At 47.7% G+C, this 16,328-nt stretch overlaps 2 protein-coding genes across 5 annotated transcripts in view; one reads left to right on the plus strand and one right to left on the minus strand.

Moving 5' to 3' along the window:
- The window catches only part of FSIP2 (fibrous sheath interacting protein 2), a 40,603-nt gene extending 38,046 nt beyond the window's left edge, over positions 1 to 2,557 (plus strand). The window contains exons 20-22 of the mRNA XM_081843763.1: positions 255 to 310; positions 1,007 to 1,058; positions 2,276 to 2,557. Of these exons, the coding sequence (XP_081699889.1) occupies positions 255 to 310; positions 1,007 to 1,058; positions 2,276 to 2,487 (320 nt within the window). The 3' untranslated portion in view covers positions 2,488 to 2,557. The remainder of the gene's footprint in view (positions 1 to 254; positions 311 to 1,006; positions 1,059 to 2,275) is intronic.
- An 870-nt stretch (positions 2,558 to 3,427) lies between these two features.
- The window catches only part of LOC309331530 (maestro heat-like repeat-containing protein family member 2A), a 48,313-nt gene continuing 35,412 nt past the window's right edge, over positions 3,428 to 16,328 (minus strand). For 3 of the 4 annotated variants that reach the window (XM_081843765.1, XM_081843766.1, XM_081843764.1), the window contains 13 exons: positions 15,785 to 15,937; positions 13,670 to 13,824; positions 12,587 to 12,704; positions 11,808 to 11,995; positions 10,907 to 11,044; positions 9,043 to 9,157; positions 8,026 to 8,172; positions 7,324 to 7,506; positions 6,882 to 7,037; positions 6,191 to 6,331; positions 4,926 to 5,028; positions 4,670 to 4,735; positions 3,428 to 3,676 (listed from right to left, as the gene is read on the minus strand). In XM_081843765.1, the coding sequence (XP_081699891.1) occupies positions 3,474 to 3,676; positions 4,670 to 4,735; positions 4,926 to 5,028; positions 6,191 to 6,331; positions 6,882 to 7,037; positions 7,324 to 7,506; positions 8,026 to 8,172; positions 9,043 to 9,157; positions 10,907 to 11,044; positions 11,808 to 11,995; positions 12,587 to 12,704; positions 13,670 to 13,824; positions 15,785 to 15,937 (1,866 nt within the window). In that variant the 3' untranslated portion in view covers positions 3,428 to 3,473. The remainder of the gene's footprint in view (positions 3,677 to 4,669; positions 4,736 to 4,925; positions 5,029 to 6,190; positions 6,332 to 6,881; positions 7,038 to 7,323; positions 7,507 to 8,025; positions 8,173 to 9,042; positions 9,158 to 10,906; positions 11,045 to 11,807; positions 11,996 to 12,586; positions 12,705 to 13,669; positions 13,825 to 15,784; positions 15,938 to 16,328) is intronic. The other variant, XM_081843767.1, reaches the window with a different exon arrangement.

Genomic DNA, 16,328 nt, shown 5'->3' on the forward strand with positions numbered 1-16,328 from the left:
GCCAAAGGGGGTCTCAGGCCTCTAGACCTGGCCCACAGGCCTCCTCCAGGCACACAACTGCGAGAAGGATGCCCCCAAAGGGAATCAGGACCCAGTGAGTTGTGGGTACAGTTTTCATGGGGGGAGGACATGGGCTGACAGGGAGCGCCTGTCTATGGGGCCAGAGCGACCTCACCCTGTTGAGGTCGCTTGCAGCACACCCACACCCTTGGCTTGCATTGTAACACAGCCATTTCTCACCTGTTTTCTTCCAGCTGCAGTCGAGATGCACCTCTCCCGGGACACCGAAGCAGTCTCAGGACCCTTCGAGGTAAATTGCCATAGCATGTTTGTGGAGAGGAATGAGACCCTGTCCACAGAGATCACTCAGGCTCAGAGATCTGTACTGGTTGACAATTTGCTACAGGGACACATATATAAAGCCCTTAAGAACTTAGGACTGGGCAGGAAAAGGGTCTCTCTGGGCTTATCCACACTCTTTTCAGGTATGGTCTGAACTTAGAAGCTCTGTGTCAGAGTGCTTCACCCCCCTGCTCTGAAGCAGTGTTTCCCAAACTTGGGTTTCCAGCTGTTTTTGGACTACGATTCCCACCATTCCTGACCATTGGTCCTGCTAGCTAGGGATAATGGGAGTTGTAGTGCAAAAACCTGGGAGACCCAAGTTTGGGAAACACTGCTCCGGAGCTTTCCCCTGTGAAAACTTGCTCTTTAAAGCTCAATAGGAGCAAACGGTAACCTGCTTAAAATCTGAATTGATGTTTGCCCTGATTGAGTGCTAAAGAGTGGGTTTTTGCAGTGAAAACTCCAAGGCAAGAAACAAAAAACCATGCTTAGACACAGAGCATTAAAGTGTGGAGCTGTGCCTGGAAAGAGCAGAGCAAAAGATAAGCGTGGATAAGCTCTCTTTCTCTCATCCTGCAATGGACTTGATTATCCTGACTTAGGACAAGGACATTTTATGTGCCCCTCTCTCCTATTCCCTCCTGACCTCTTCCTCCTTTCACAGATCATGTCTGTTTACCAGGACGTTCCAGAGTATGTCATAGAGTACGAAACACGTAAGTTTTCTTGCTGCCAGTTTCGGGGTGTGGACATCACTTTTGTCCCTTGAACAGTGGTTGGGGGGCAGGCCACGCCAGGCCCCCTCCCTCCTTAGGGATGTGGAACAGGGAGGCTTCCAGCATGACATGGACATGTCCACATCAGGGAACCACAAAGTGGGTTTATGTTCAGTAGTCCCACCCACATACCTAGCCTTGCTCAGGAATTTGAAAACAACAACAACCCCAAAATCAGTGGAGTTTTGAAACCGGTGGTTTAAATTGCTGTGTTTTTTTGAAGGTTCCATCCACCATCTTGAGTCAAAATGGCAACCGACCCCCCCCCCCCCGCAAATGGCTCCTTAATCTCAGAAACCAAAGTAGTTTCCAAAGTGGGCAATACCACCATCTGGGGGGGGTGTACCATCCTTTTGGGGGGTCCTAAAAGGCAAGGGGGTGGCAGGTGGCACAAATGATTATCAGTCTTTGAGAAGCTGATATCACTACATCAAATTCATAAGTTTTTTGTTGAATTAATAAAACTAAATCCTTTTATTGGATTTAGAATAAAGGTGCAATTAATTGTTACTGTTTTGAATTATTTTGTTATTAGCTTCCTTAGTGGGTCATGCAAACCACTATTCTGAATAATGCTTTGTATAAGGTAGGGGGAATCAGGGATGTGTTTATGCAGTGGGTGGTGGCCAAAAGAGTTTGGGAACCACTGTCTTAAGAAGTGTGCAAATGCATAGCAGATAAGCAAACAAGTTTCCAAAATATATAGGAGATTAAGTTTATTTAAAACATTGATAGACACACCCCATGCCTTTCTACTTTAAACAATCCAAGGCAGCTTACACCATTTTAGAATTAAAAAACAAATATTAAAAACCTGAACAATTGAGGGGGCGGAGGAAACAAGAATAGGTCAAAATTTGTGTAAATTTTGGTGGTGTAAAAATGAAAAAAACCCAGACACTCAAGCAGCCAAATGCTTGTCTGAAGGAAGACAAGTGAGGGTCTCGGCTGCCCGGAATTTGTTGCCTGTGTTGCTCTCCATCTAACGGGATATTGCTGGACTCCAAATCCCATTAGCTCATGGGGCCAGTGTGACTGACCGCTGGGGATTATGGGAGTTGGAGTACACCCTTGCTCCCACTTGATGCACTCACAGGGGCTGTGAGCAGCAGGTTGACTCCATGACTCCATGACCAACCTCTGTTTTGACTTCTCAGATCAAGAGGGAGCTGCCACCGAGCAGCAACCGCCACTCCAGCAGAAGCCCTCCGTCTTCGAGAAAGTCTCCAACGCCTTGTCCAGAGTTTTCTCCCGAACGTCCGCCAGCAGCCTGACCCACCCCAGTACGTCCCAAGAGAAAGTCCCCAGCGACCAGGCCATGACCGAACCCAGTACATCCCAAGAGAAAGTCCCTGGCGACCAGGCCTGATGACCAAACTCCTCCTCCTCCTCCTCATTCACCTTTATACAGCTGAGAGAATAAATATTTTCTTCAGAAACGGAGTGGCCCCTGATTTTACTTGCAGGGGGCACAGCAGAGAAATGGAGCCACCTGACCCCTTCTTGAAGGGAGGGGGAGCTCGTCTGGCTTCTGTGCTACATGCAGAGAAAATGGGGGCCAGGAGAGAAGTTGGTGGGCTGCAGATAGGGGAAGCCCTACCTGTTGCATCTGACCCACAGCCAGAGCTTCCTTGCCTGTTTTGAAGCAGGCACAACCTCTGGGAAGGAAAGTTGTCCCACATGGAGGAGGAGAATAATAAAAATAGGACAACAAGCCACTAGTAGGTGCCAGGCAAGCTGCAATTCCTACATTGTAGGGGGCTGGATTAGATGACCCCCCAGACCCCTTCCAACCCTATGGATCTAGGATTCTATGAATTCTGTGGACAAGGCCGACGCTTATCCATCTGGTTGGGGCCAGCTGGGCCAAAGTGGGGTGTGTGCCAGAGAAAATGCTGAACGAAAGGGGGTCCCACAGGGAAAGTAGGAGACACAGGTGGATCTGAACAGCTGGCAGCCCTCTGATTCCTGGCCCCAATCCAGGTTTTCCTGGGCCATTCTCCCCATTCCCCAGCTTGCCCTTGGAATCCCAGAGGGTGCCCCTTCCTGAGCTCCCCAATTCTGTGCTTGTGGCAAATTGGGGCTAGTGAAGCTGAAGTCAACAGGGACAGGAGGTTCTGGTGGGAGGGTAGCCCTCCTTTTGGCATGTTCAGTTCTCTTCCTGAGCTGAGACCTCCTTGTGGGATTCCCACGTCAGTGTTCCCCATGGGGCTCCCATAACACTCTCTGCCGTGCTAAGTCTCTAGATAGGAGAATTAAGCCAGCAAGAGGTTGCCACTTTACCCTCAGTCCGAAGGAGACACCAGTCGTAAAAGGGGAGATAGATATATATTTCTGCTTTCCAAGCCTTCCCCCTCAGGTAGGCCCAGCCCCCCGGGTCTCAGGCCTGGGACCTTTACGTTGCCGGCCAAACAACCAGCTGGGCAGCAGAGGCCTTCTTCTGCGGCTCTGGGCTGAGCCAGTCTGGCTCTCCTGGCATTTCCGCTGGGTGGCATGGAGGGCTTCTGAGGCAGCAATTTCAACAGCAGCGTTGGGGTGACGGCAGAGAGGGTGGAGGGCTGTGGGGAGACAGAAGAGGCAGGGCAGTGGGGTAGGGCCACAGTCTCCCTCCGGGGTGGGGAGGGGATCTTCAGGGCCTGCTTTTGACCCCTCGACAGGGGTCAATGCCACTGCCTCGCTCTGTTCCCTTTAAGGCCTGAAATGGATAGGAAGGACCTCCAATGGTGACCCAGAATCTTGTCTTCCCAGCAGCCTGTGTGAAACCCGCACTCAGGACCCTGGGACAAGAGCAGCACACTCCCCTCCTGTGGCTTCCAGCAACCAACATTTGGAAGAATTGCTGCTTCTGACAGTGGAGGCAGAGCATAGCTTGATAGCCCTCTCTTCCTCCATGAATCTGTCTAACCCCTTTTCAAGCTGTCCAAGTTGGTGGCCATCCCTGGCTCCAGTGGGAGGGAGTTCCATAGGAACACAAGAAGATCCTGCTGAATGAGGCGAAGGGCCCATCTAGTCTAGCATCCTCTTCTCACAGGGGCCAAATGTCCCTAAGAACTAAGGAACCTAGATAGGGTCTCTCTTGATATAGAGGTTCCATGAGAATATCAGGAGAACCTGGCTGCTGGATCAGGCCAAAAAGCCTGGGCAGCCAGCCAGATGCCCCAAAGGGAAGCCCACAAGCCCTCTTGTGATTCCCAGGAGCTGGTTCCCTCCAGAGACGACATCACGGTTACACCGCCATTGTGGCTAGCATCCATCATTGGCTTTCTCTCCCTCCATACTTTGCAGCTTGCAAAAAAAGTGAGAGAAAATCTCCACTTCTCCTAGCTTTGGTCTGGCAATTGTTGCTAGAAAACAGGGGTCCCCTTAGAGCCAAGACCTCACCCCTGAGGCACTTTGCGAAAGGATGCTAGGTTCCTTGCGTATCACAGCCTCAGCATCCCCAAACTCCCCCAGTCATTTTTCACTCCATATGCTGAAGGCTGGATGTTCTAGAGAGATAGGCTTCAATTTGCCATTCCCACCCATGGGATACATCCAGTGGCAACACTCACCTACCAGGAGCCGGTCCAGATCCAGCTGTTGGAGGCGCTGAGCGTCCGCTGTCTTCACAAGGATTCCTTGCAGGAATAAAGGGGACATCTGGGTCTCAATCCAGGGCAGGGTTGCCAACTCCAGGCCTCCCTTTCATGGACTCCCATCTCTGGTGCTAGGGGTGGGGGAATGATACCCCTCCACCGCCTCTAGCCTCTCGTCCAAAGAAAGAGAGGGGGCCATTGGTCTCCTCCTTCTTCATGTGCAGACACACACCGGCCAGCTTGCAGGCTGCGATCTGAACTCCTTCCCAGGTACAGCACAGGTACTGGGGCACATCAGCCAGGATGGCCCCCAAGAGCGCTGGATTCGTCTTAGCCTAGGAGAAATCGGGGGGAGGCCACATCAGGTCACTGCCCAGCAGGTCCATTGTCAAAGAATAACAGAACTGTAGAGTTGGAAGGTATCCTAAGGGCCATCTAGTCCAACCCCCTGCAATGCAGGAATCAAAGCTAAAGAATCCTTAGCAGATGGGCCATCCAAACTCTTGTTTGGAAACCTCCAATGAAGGAGAGTCCACCACTTTCCAAGGTCATGGAATCATAGAATTGTAGAATTGGCAGGGACCCCAAGGGTTAAGGGTCCAACCCCCTGCAGTGAAGGAATCATGGCTAACAGACCCTTGCAATGCAGCAATCAGGAATATCTGCCCCCATTTGTTTCTTGGAAGGTTAGACTTCTGCAGGTGCATTTCCCCATAACTCTCCTTATCACAAAAAAGTCTGAACTGTTGTAGAAGTGTGACAGGGCTGCAAATTAGCTGTGATGGCGGCAGCATGAATTTGCTGGGATGTGACTGAATCCTACCCCAAAACAGAGATGGCCTAGATGCGCCCTAATTCTCTTGGAGCAAAAGAAGCAGCAAGTTTGGAGGCACCTAAGGTAGAAAAGAACAGGGGCTAGTGGCACTTTCCTTCCAGTTAAAACAGTTTGACCTCCCTATCTCTCTCTCTCTCTCTCTCTCTCTCTCTCTTTCTTTCTTTCTTTCTTTCTCTCTCTCTCTCTCTCTCTCTCTCTCTCTCTCTCTCTCTCTCTCTGGAAAGGGTTCTAGTTTCACTCTGCCTTTGCTCTAACACAGGCACCCCCAAACTCGGCCCTCCAGATGTTTTGGGACTACAACTCCCATCATCCCTAGCTAACAGGACCAGTGGTCAGGGATGATGGGAAGTGTAGTCCCAAATCATCTAAAGGGCCGAGTTTGGGGGTGCCTGCTCTAACGCTTGTAGGAAGGCAACAAGATTAAATAAATGAAAAAATGTTTTCACCTGGCACCTAAATATTAGGGCCAAGGATGCCCAGTTGGGTCTCCCTGGGGACAGCATGCCAAAGGTGCTATAAGTTTCTGGTTCTCATGGTTTAGGGTGAACAGAGAGAAGAGGAGGAGAGGAAGACCAGCATGAGAGGAAGGCCCCAGAGAGAAAGGCATTCCTGGTTGCCAGGAGGCAGCTGAGAGAAGGTTTCCTAGCAATGGGCTCACTCACCAGCTGTCGGCACACTTTGCCCATCAAGTGGATGTGACGTGCACCAGAGACATCCGCCAGCAGCTGCCCAGCCTCCATGTCCCCTGTGAGGTCTTGCAGGCCCACGAAGGGGGCACATGACGTGAAGGCAATGGAGCAGGCCTGGTGGAAGAGACGGGGAGGGTCACACTCTGTCTGGCCCCACCTGGCATAGACTGGGGAAGGAGGGGTGGGGAGGACTTTGTAATTCTAGCTGATTGGGTGCAGAATTACAATTTCATAGAACTGAAGGGACCCCCAAAGGCCATCTAGCCCAACATCCTGCAATGCAGGAATCGCAGCTAAATAACCACTGCCGAACGGCTCTTAAATGTCTGGAAGTTCTCCCTAATGTTTAGTTGGAACAGGGTCGTAAATGTAATTTAAAACAACATAAACAACAATAGCAGCTCGTCTGCCATTTCTCAGAGGCAGTGACGCTTCTGAATACCAGTTTCTCGAAATGGCAGAAGGTGAGAATTGCTTGCATCTGGTCAGCCACTATGAGAACAGGATGTTGGACTAGATGGGGCATTGGTCTGACGCAGCAGGGATCTACTGATGCTGTTATGTTGACCCCTGGTCTCTTGACAGCTGCCTGGTTTCATGGTGCACAGGTAGAGTGCCTGGGAGCAGGAGGCTCAAGGAGAGGGGTGTGGGTATGATGCTGTACCTTGGCCACAGTGGGGCTGGGTTCCCTGAAGTGCAGCAGGAGGGCAGTCAAAGACCTCCCCACCTCTTTGGCAAAGGACTTGGCCTCCTCCGGCTGAGCTGCCCTGGCCAGCTGGCCCAAGAGCTCAAAGGCCGCTTTGCGGAGGGAATCATCCACCTACAGCAGGAAGGGGTGGGAATGGGGAATGAGAAGATCTTATGAAAAGGGGAAAGGTCACCACTTGCTAGGACCGAGCGGGACACAGGGAAGCACCCATACTCTCCAAGTGTCCCAGTTTTCCAGGGCCAGTCTCAGAATTACCAGTCACTGGGAAGCACTCGGCAAGGAAAATGGACCCTCCCCTTCCTGGGTTTCCAGAAGGTCAGAAACAGGACTCTGGGCCAGGAGAGCCTTTGCTTTGACCTTTGCTTTGACTTTGATCAGGAAGAAAGGGCCAACTCACGTGCCAGAGGTGCCCACGGGCCAGGCCAGCTATGGCCTGGAGAGCACGAACTCTGTGCCGTCTCCCGATACATCCCCACAGCTTGCCCAGGGCACACAGGCTCTCACAGGCCACTTCAGGGCTGGCGCCGTTGCCCGCAGCTTGGAGCAGAGTTGCCAGCAAAGACTCCTGGTGCTTCTTCACCTATGGAGAAAAGCCCACAGCCCTCAGTGGCTGGGAGGCCCCTACACCTACGGAGTCTCCCCTGCCCAGGAAACCACCCAGGATTGGCTAGAGGGGCATGATCTAGTGGCTGGCAGCAAACCGTTTGCCAGGGGGCTTCAGGACAATATGCAGAGCTCCCACCCCACCCAGCTGCACTTCTCACTTTTCCTTTCCCCCTCTTCATTGCCTCCTCTTTCCTTCATTCACACCGGTCACACCCACAGCAGTGTGGTGTAGCAGTTAGAGTGTTGGACTAGGACCTGAGAGAGACGTGGGTTCATTTCCCACCCACCCTAAAAAATCTAGAGTTCCTTGCAAGACATCAGTTGCTTCCTGAGCTATGATAAGCAGCTTTGAGCTGCTGTACAGCTAAAGTTTTGGATCTCTCTCTCTCTCTCTCTCTCTCTCTCTCTCTCTCTCACACACACACACACACACACACACAGCCCTGCCCTGCCCTTCATCACCTGCTGAAATATTTGGAACCCCTTGAACTACCTCATGGGGTGCTTCTGTTACCACGTTCCCCAGGCCTCGGAGCGCCAGGGCTCGCAGGGTGGTGCTGCCATCCTGGGACATGGCCAGCATCTCTTGCAGAAGGAGGTTGAGCATCTCTGGTGTGTGAAGCAAAGAGTGGCCTGGGATCTGAGCCAAGCAAAGGAACCATCAGTAAACTCCTGCACTAAACTTCCCAACACCCACAACATGAAAACGTGGAAAGTCCTAATAGACAAGATGTTAAATTGTTTTTATATGCAACAACAGCAGCAAGAGTATTGTTAGCCCAGAAATGGAAGCAAGGAGAAATTCCGATAAAAGAAGAATGGCAGATGAAATTAATGGACTACGCAGAATTAGATAAAATGACAGGAAGGATTCGAAACCTGTGGGACCAGAGATTCACAGAAGATTGGAAGAAATATACAAACTATTAAAAGAGCAACTGTAATCAACAAATTATGCTAGTAGGGCGACAAGAAGTTTTGTAAGGAGAAACATATGAAATATTGCAAAATAGAGAAAGAATAGAGATACAGTGGTACCTCGGGTTAAGTACTTAATTCGTTCTGGAGGTCCGTTCTTAACCTGAAACTGTTCTTAACCTGAAGCACCACTTTAGCTAATGGGGCCTCCTGCTGCCGCTGTGCTGCTGCTGCACGATTTCTGTTCTCATCCTGAAGCAAAGTTCTTAACCCGAGGTAATATTTCTCAGTTAGCAGAGTCTGTAACCTGAAGTGAATGTAACTTGAAGTGTATGTAACCCGAGGTACCACTGTATTAATTATGAGATTTAAATGTAATGGTGAAAGTAAGAAATGTATATTAAGTGAATAGATTGGAAAATTTTCAGATGTGATTGATGGAAGTAAAAAAACCTGTATAAGATGTAAAAGTATGATTAATTATTGTTGAAAATGATATGTTAAAAAACTAATAAAAATTTATATAAAAAATAAGAAAGAAACATGGAAAGTCCTTAGGGAGATGCTTATACAATAGCAGTAAATACAATACCTCCATGCAGAAGACCAGGCTGAGGTCTCTGTAGGCTGTTCTGGAGGAACTGAGATGGGGCAGGAGGTGACGCAGGAGGTCATCAATGAGTGGGTTCTGTGACCACGCCATGGACCTGAGGGGCAGGGGGAGAAAAGGAACGATGAGAACATAGAAGAGCCTGCTGGATCAGGACAATGGCCCAGTGGCGTAACGTGGGTTGCCAGCTCCCGGGGCTGCGTGGAGCACTGTAGGGGAGACAGGAAATGGACAGAGTATGCATGAACATTCAACTGCCTAATGGTGTCCGTGTCACCCGGGAGATCACAACCACAGTGATAAGAAAAGAAGAGTTGTTCTGTTGTCTGGAGAGGTCACTTCCTGGTTTGCATGGAGAAGCCATTTTCAACGAAGCCCAGCAGCATAAATGACACGTCATGTGATTGATTATGCAGGGCGGGGCTCACCCCCCCCCATATTGTATTCAAGTTGATACCGATACTTAATGGAACAGGGCACTTCAAACAATGGCAAAAAGATATATTTAAGTCTGTCTGGTAGGGAAAGAAACCTAGGATTAAATATAAATTGTTAACAGAGGCAAAGGAAAGAGGTGGATTTGCCCTACCAGACTTAAAATAATATTATGAAGCATCCTGTATCTGTTGGCTTAAAGAATGGATGAGTTTAAAGAACCCAGATATCTTAAATCTGGAAGGTTATGATAACAGATTTGGGTGGCATGCATATTTATGGTATGGAAAAATGAAGGTACATAAGGGTTTCATGATTCATATTGTTAGAAAATCATTATATTTTATATGGGAAAAGTATAGGAATCTATTAGAAAATAAGACCCCATGGTGGATATCACCACTAGAAGCATTCTCAGCGAAAAAAAATAAATATGGAAAAAGAATGGATAACATATAGAGAGTTGTTGGTGGAGGAGGGAAATCAGTTGAAATTGAAGAAATATGAGAATATAAGACATTTACTTACAGATTGGCTCCAATGCCACCAACTAAATGATATTTTAAAAATGGATAAAGGAGTTGCATTTAGGAATGAATTATCAAGATTACATAAAAATCTGTTGGAAAATAAAGCAAAGGTTCTGTCAAAAGTATACAAAATGTTGCTGGAATGGGAAACAAAAGACGAAGAAGTAAAATCAGTAATGATACATTGGGCAAAATATGTGGGTCATAATATACAGTTTGATTCATGGGAAAAGTTATGGAAAGCAGATTTACTATTTACTGCTTGCTGTTCGTTAAAAGAGAACTATATGAAAATGATGTGCCAATGGTACTTAACTCCTACAAGACTTGTAAAAATGTATTTAAAATGTCTAATTTATGCTGGAAATGTAAAGAGAAAAAGGGTACATTTTATCATATGTGGTGGACCTGTAAGTCAGCAAAAGCCTTCTGGGAAATGATTAACAATGATCTAAAAAAAATGTTTAAAATAACTTTTGTTAAAAAGCCTACAGTATTAGGTATACAGTAATAGGAGAAGAGATTCCGAAGGAGAAAAAGGTCTTATTTATGTATGCGACAACAGTGGCAAGAATGTTATATGCCCAGGGTATTGATAAAGGAGTACTGAAAAAGGAAACTTAATAGATTGGATAAAAGTATTTAGTCACAGAAAAGATAAGAGATAAATATTGGAAACCAGGGAGAGGAGTGGGGAGAAGTCTGGGGGTCAGAAGAACCCCTATAAAGATATGTAATTTGTTATGGATGAATGCAAATAATATTGTATGCTAAAAAATTTCTAAAATAAAAAATATATTTTATTCAAGTTGCACCCCTGACCCCATGGTCATCCAGAGGCCTATTGGAACCCACAGATAGGATCTGAGCACAAGAATCACCTGGCTAAGAGGGCGACACCCTTCAGGTAACTGTCTGGCTGCATCAGGAAGCTCCAGGTGTCTCCAGAGACATCCATCTCCCCCGCTGATTCCAGGAGAGCTCTGCTGAGGACAGCCTGTAGCACCAGCACAGCCTGCCTGGGAGACAAAACCAAAGACTCCTTTCCCCAGTCAGTTTGGAGCCAGGCAGAGCCCTTGTCCCGCCCCCCCTTATTTGTTTATTTAATTTCATAACATTTACATGCAGCTTGATTTTTTTTTAAAAAAAGAGAAAGAAACCTCAAAGCATTTTGCAAAAAAAGATAAAACAACAAAATTATTATTAAGAAGAACTCACAAGAACAATTTAAGGCTTTTGAAAAGTTAAAACGGACTAAAAAGAGAACAAAACTCGCATTGACTTTCTGAACGTCTAGTTAGGCTTGTCTGAACAAGAGTGGTTTGAAAAGATTACACTGAAGAAGGCACCTGCCTGGTGTCAAGAGGCAGGGAGTTCCAAAGTGTAAGTGCTGCCACACTAAAAGACTGAGTTCTTACAAATACACAAGAGGGGTTATATGGCACCCGTCGCAGTGCCAATTCTGCAGACTGAAGCGTTTGAGTGGGCAGAAGTGGGGTAAGCCGATGTTGCAGGTAAACTGCTCCCAAGCGGTTAAGAGCATTATATGCTTCTAGGAACACCTTGAACTTGGCCCAGTGGCAGACTGGCAACCAGTGCACCTCTCTGAGCAGAGGTGTTGCATTTCGACAAGGCTCTGCTCTTGTCAGCAATCGTGCTGCAGCATTCTTAACTTACGGCAGCTTCTGGGGAAAACACAGAGGAAGCCCCACAAAGAGTGCACTTGTGGGGAAGGGCAGCAGAAGGGGACGCCACCCGGGACTGACGGAAGACGGGCGCTACCTGCGGGGCTCCAGCGGCACCATCCTGCTGCACGCCATCCTTTTCAGAGAAGAAGGGTCGGGCGTCTCTGCATTCAGGTCCGTGCTGCTGAGTTGGCACAAGAGAGCGTGGCACAGCTTTGAGAGCAGCGGGAGCCGGCTGGTGCAGTCCTCCAGAGCCAGGACTCCCTCCCGGAGGGACACAAGAGCCTGGAACAGGGGGTTTTATTTATTTATTTAATGCAAAAACTTTTGAAATAAAACTTTATTTTTTTATTTCTGATTTCACGCAATTTCTTTCGTTCTTTTTTCCTTCTTTTTTTGAGTTTTATTTATTTATTAACGTTCTTATGCTAACTCGGTAAACATTATCATATTACATCACAAGGCTTATTATAATATAATTTTCAGCATGTATACAAAAGTTTACGTACAAAGTTTATATACCTAAAGAAAAGAAACAAGAACAAAAAACTATTCCAAAATCATATATGTACCAGACCTTTGGACTTCCTGTCTATCCCGTTATATATTCCTTTTTCACAAATGAATGTACTCTTATTATTGTATATGTCTTTACATTTTATCTAATACATTCCTATATCAATATGTACCCTTGGTCTTATTTCTCAACTCAGTCTCTCTCCAACGTCAATGGGTGGATTGATGATTGATGCAATTTCATGCCATGACCCAGAGCCCAACCCCCGAGCCCACGGAGAGTTGCCTGTATTCAATACAGGCCCATTAGAATTTCCATTTCAAGGCACATTCAACCATTATGCTTAGCAGAGCCCTCACCATGACGTAGCTGGGGGTGCCGATTCCTTCCCCTCTCACCACGTTGAGCAGATGCTTCAGGACAGGTTCGCTCTTATCCTTGTACGTTGCTACAGCCACCAAGAGCTCCATCCTTGCCCTGGGGAATGGCACAGATGGTCAGTAGACTCAGAGAAAGAGTGCCACTCTGCAGGAACAGCGCCAAGGGTTGGATTTCCAGTACAGATGCCAACAAAATACTGTGTAGAGGCACCCCCTGTTGTGAATACCATCCCTGGACTAGATTTGGGGTACTTTGTCCCATCCATATATTTGAGGGCTTTGTTTGAAAGAAACTCGGAGCATTGTAAGTAGCCTCAGATAGTTTTAGGTAACCTCAAAGAGTTTTGGTTGGCTTCAGTGGGATTTCAAAGGGGTTTTAGAAGAGCCTCAAAGGCTGACATACAAGCTACGGGACAAGGATAACTGTGACTTTAAAGATGAATGGGACCCTTTACAAAGTATTTGAAGATGCAACAAAGCGAACTGGACTCCTTGGCTGGTTTTGAATAAACATTCACAAACTTTTTATTGATAATTATTACTTAAATAGTTTGAGGATCTATACAACTGTGTAACATGCAGAAAACAGCATTTTTAGAGAAATCAAAGACTGGTACTGAGGGAAGTCGGGGTGGGGTGGGGGGGTTCTGTGGGGGGAGGCGGGAGGGAAAAAGGGGAAAATAAGGGTGAGATGTTTCTAGATAATATGTTTGATTTTAATTTTGAATAAAAAAGTAATTTTCATTGAAGAGCCTCAAAGGAAAGGAGAATGTTTAAAGTGCCGTCCAGCAACTCCCGGAGTCCTTATCTGGCTGGGATATAAGCTTGTTTTCCGGGAGTGTGTCTTTCCCCCTTATTTTTTAAAAGCTCCTACTCACTCTGCTGAGGCTCACAGGAGACTTGCTTCAGGTGCCATCTTCTAACTGGAAGTCCATTGCCCCCTGTTGTTTTAGGAGGAGGGCTTTTCTTGGGTGGGGGTGGCATGGGGGGCTTGGGTTCCAGTTCAAAGAGCAGAGCAAACTCCCAACACCTGCTTCTGAGCCCTGGGAGTCTTGCACTCACCTGTCTGGGAGGAGGGCCTGCTGAAGGAGGGTGGCACAGACCGCCCTGCAGTGGTGCTCCGTCAGCACACAGACGGCCTGGGCCAGGGAATGGCGCTGAGTTGCATCCTCTGATTGCTGCACATAGGAGCAAATGACGGCCACCAGGTCGGGGATCTAGAAAGGACAAGGTTGGTGGGGGGAAGAAGCTCTGTAACCCTCATATATTTGGGGTGCCATTTCTAGGAGCATAAGAGAAGCCTTCTTATGTTCAGCATCATAATACATGTTGGTTCAGGTGTGGGGAGGAATAGATACATGGAAAGGAGGATTCCCTGGATGCCAAATCCAGGTTTGCGGCAAGTACAGTGGTGCCCTGCAAGACGAACGCCTCGCAAGACGGAAAACCCGCTAGACGAAAGGGTTTTCCGTTTTGGAGGCGCTTCGCAAAACGAATTTCCCTATGGGCTTGCTTCGCAAGATGAAAATGTCTTGTGAGTTCCTGCAGGGTTTTTTCCCTCCCCCCCCTTTTCCTAAGCCCTAAGCCACTTATCAGCTGATCCACTAAAAGCCGCTAAACCGTTAATAGCGCTAATCCGCTAAGCTGTCAATGGGCTTGCTTCGCAAGACGAAAAAACGCTAGACGAAGAGCCTCACGGAACAGATTAATTTCGTCTTGCGAGGCACCACTGTACTCTTTGGTGAGAGAACCCCAGAAGAGATCTAAAACATCATCCTTAGCTAACAGGACCAGTGGTCAGGGATGATGGGAATTGTAGTCCCAAACATCTGGAGGGCTGGACTTTGCCTATGCCTGATCTAAAATCACAAAACATGCAGCAAAGCAAAGCATGGAAATATAGGCCGTTAGACCTTTTAAAAATACGTATTTCCAAGTGAGTTCCAAAATAGTCCCCTCTTCCCCCAGCATAGGAATAGATCACACGTTTAGTAAGTTAAAAATGGTTTATTTACAAACTCTCCAAAGGTCAGGTTCATGTGCTTTCCCATACATCAGTCAGACAGGTTGCACAGGCAGTGAAACTATTTACTTCCAAAGCGGTGGAAGTTCCTAAATTATTGGTATAGGAGCTCAAAAATGGCTGCTGAGAGCCATGCAGTTTGAGCTGGAGCAACCAGCTCAAAACCTCTTCACAAGCTGAGCTTCTCAGGTAGATTGAAGGTGCAACAATAGGCTAGCTTACCGATTTCCTCCCAATGTAAAATAAGTGGACACAGATAAGCTTGGCAGGACAGCTTATTCTATGATATTAACCCCTTAATGTGCTAATTAGACTTTGATATGTTGGTTATATGAGGCTGGTTATCTCACAAGAACATCAGAAGGGTCTGCTAGACCCAGCATTCTTTTCTCATGGGGCTTCTGGGAAGCCCAGAAGCTGGAACTAATCACAAGAGCCCTCTCCTAAAATGGGGTCTCATTCACCTCTTTGGTAATCCAGCTCTCAAACTGGCCTCAATAGCTGTCATAGGGAGAAAAATGATAATGAAGTGATACAGACGCCCCTGGAAAGTGGTGGATTCTCCTTCACTGGAACTTTTAAAACAGAGGTTGGATGGCCATCTGTCAGGATTCTTTAGCTGTGATTCCTGCATTGCAGGGGGTTGGACTAGATGACCCTTGGGGTCCCTTCCAACTCTACAATTGTAGGATTCTAGGAAGTGCAGGACCAAGTACAGGCTTTATTTTATACATTTATTTATACATTTATTTTATACATTTTCATGCAACAAAATCTGAAAGCCCTTTAGGTCTAACCCAGCGTTTCCCAAACTTTTTTGGTTGATTCCATAAACTCAGTACCCCAGTACCCCACTATCCTACCTTGCAGAAATCATTTTGCACCACCCACTGTGGAAGATAATAACACAATGAAATCCAAAACGGTATTGATTAATTGCATTTATTCAAGATCCATTTCAAACTGTTTTGTTGAATTAAATCAACATTGATGAACGACTCAGCGATAGTCTGATAGCTGTTTACACCTCTAGCAGCCCCCTGCCACCCACTTGCCTCTTAGCACCTCCCTAGGTAATCCCACTGCCTCCCAGGGGGGTGCTACCTCCCACTTTGGGAACTGCTGGTCAAGTCCCTCCCTCACCTGGCCCTTACCTTGTCCTTCAAGGCTGCCCTCTGCTCCTTCACGACCACCTCAAACCACAGGAGGACGGCCTGGTCGCAGGTGGGGCTCACGGCTCTCAGCTGCTCCAGCAAGGTACGCAGGAAGGCCAGGATCTCTTGCGGGGGCAGAGCACGGCTGACAACCTGAGCCAGGGCAGGCAGGTAGTAGGGAGAAAGTGCTCAGATGCGCCCCACCTTTGGTTGTCATCTCCACACCTTCTCCTTCCTTGGGCAGGTGCTGTGACCTAACTAAGGGTCATGGAGGTTCTGGGGTATTTTGGGGGGTGGGAGGCAGGGATAGGTGTATGAGAGGGTTGAAATAGTTTTGTCACTATATTTACCAAGCAAGGTGCCTGCAAGTGGATCTCCTGGGATCGTACATGGAGGTGAGAGTAGGGTTAAAAGAAGGATCTCTCCCCCCCCCCCCAACTCCCAAAAGCCCCCTGCCAGAGTCTTGCCTGCCTACCTGCCCTTCTCTGGGTTTCACTGGGATGGCTGCCTGGCAGAAGATGAGGCCAGAGCATGGGGAGAGAAA

The sequence above is a fragment of the Podarcis erhardii genome (assembly GCF_964252035.2).
Source record: "Podarcis erhardii genome assembly, chromosome: 16".
In the NCBI taxonomy this organism is placed as follows: domain Eukaryota; kingdom Metazoa; phylum Chordata; class Lepidosauria; order Squamata; family Lacertidae; genus Podarcis; species Podarcis erhardii.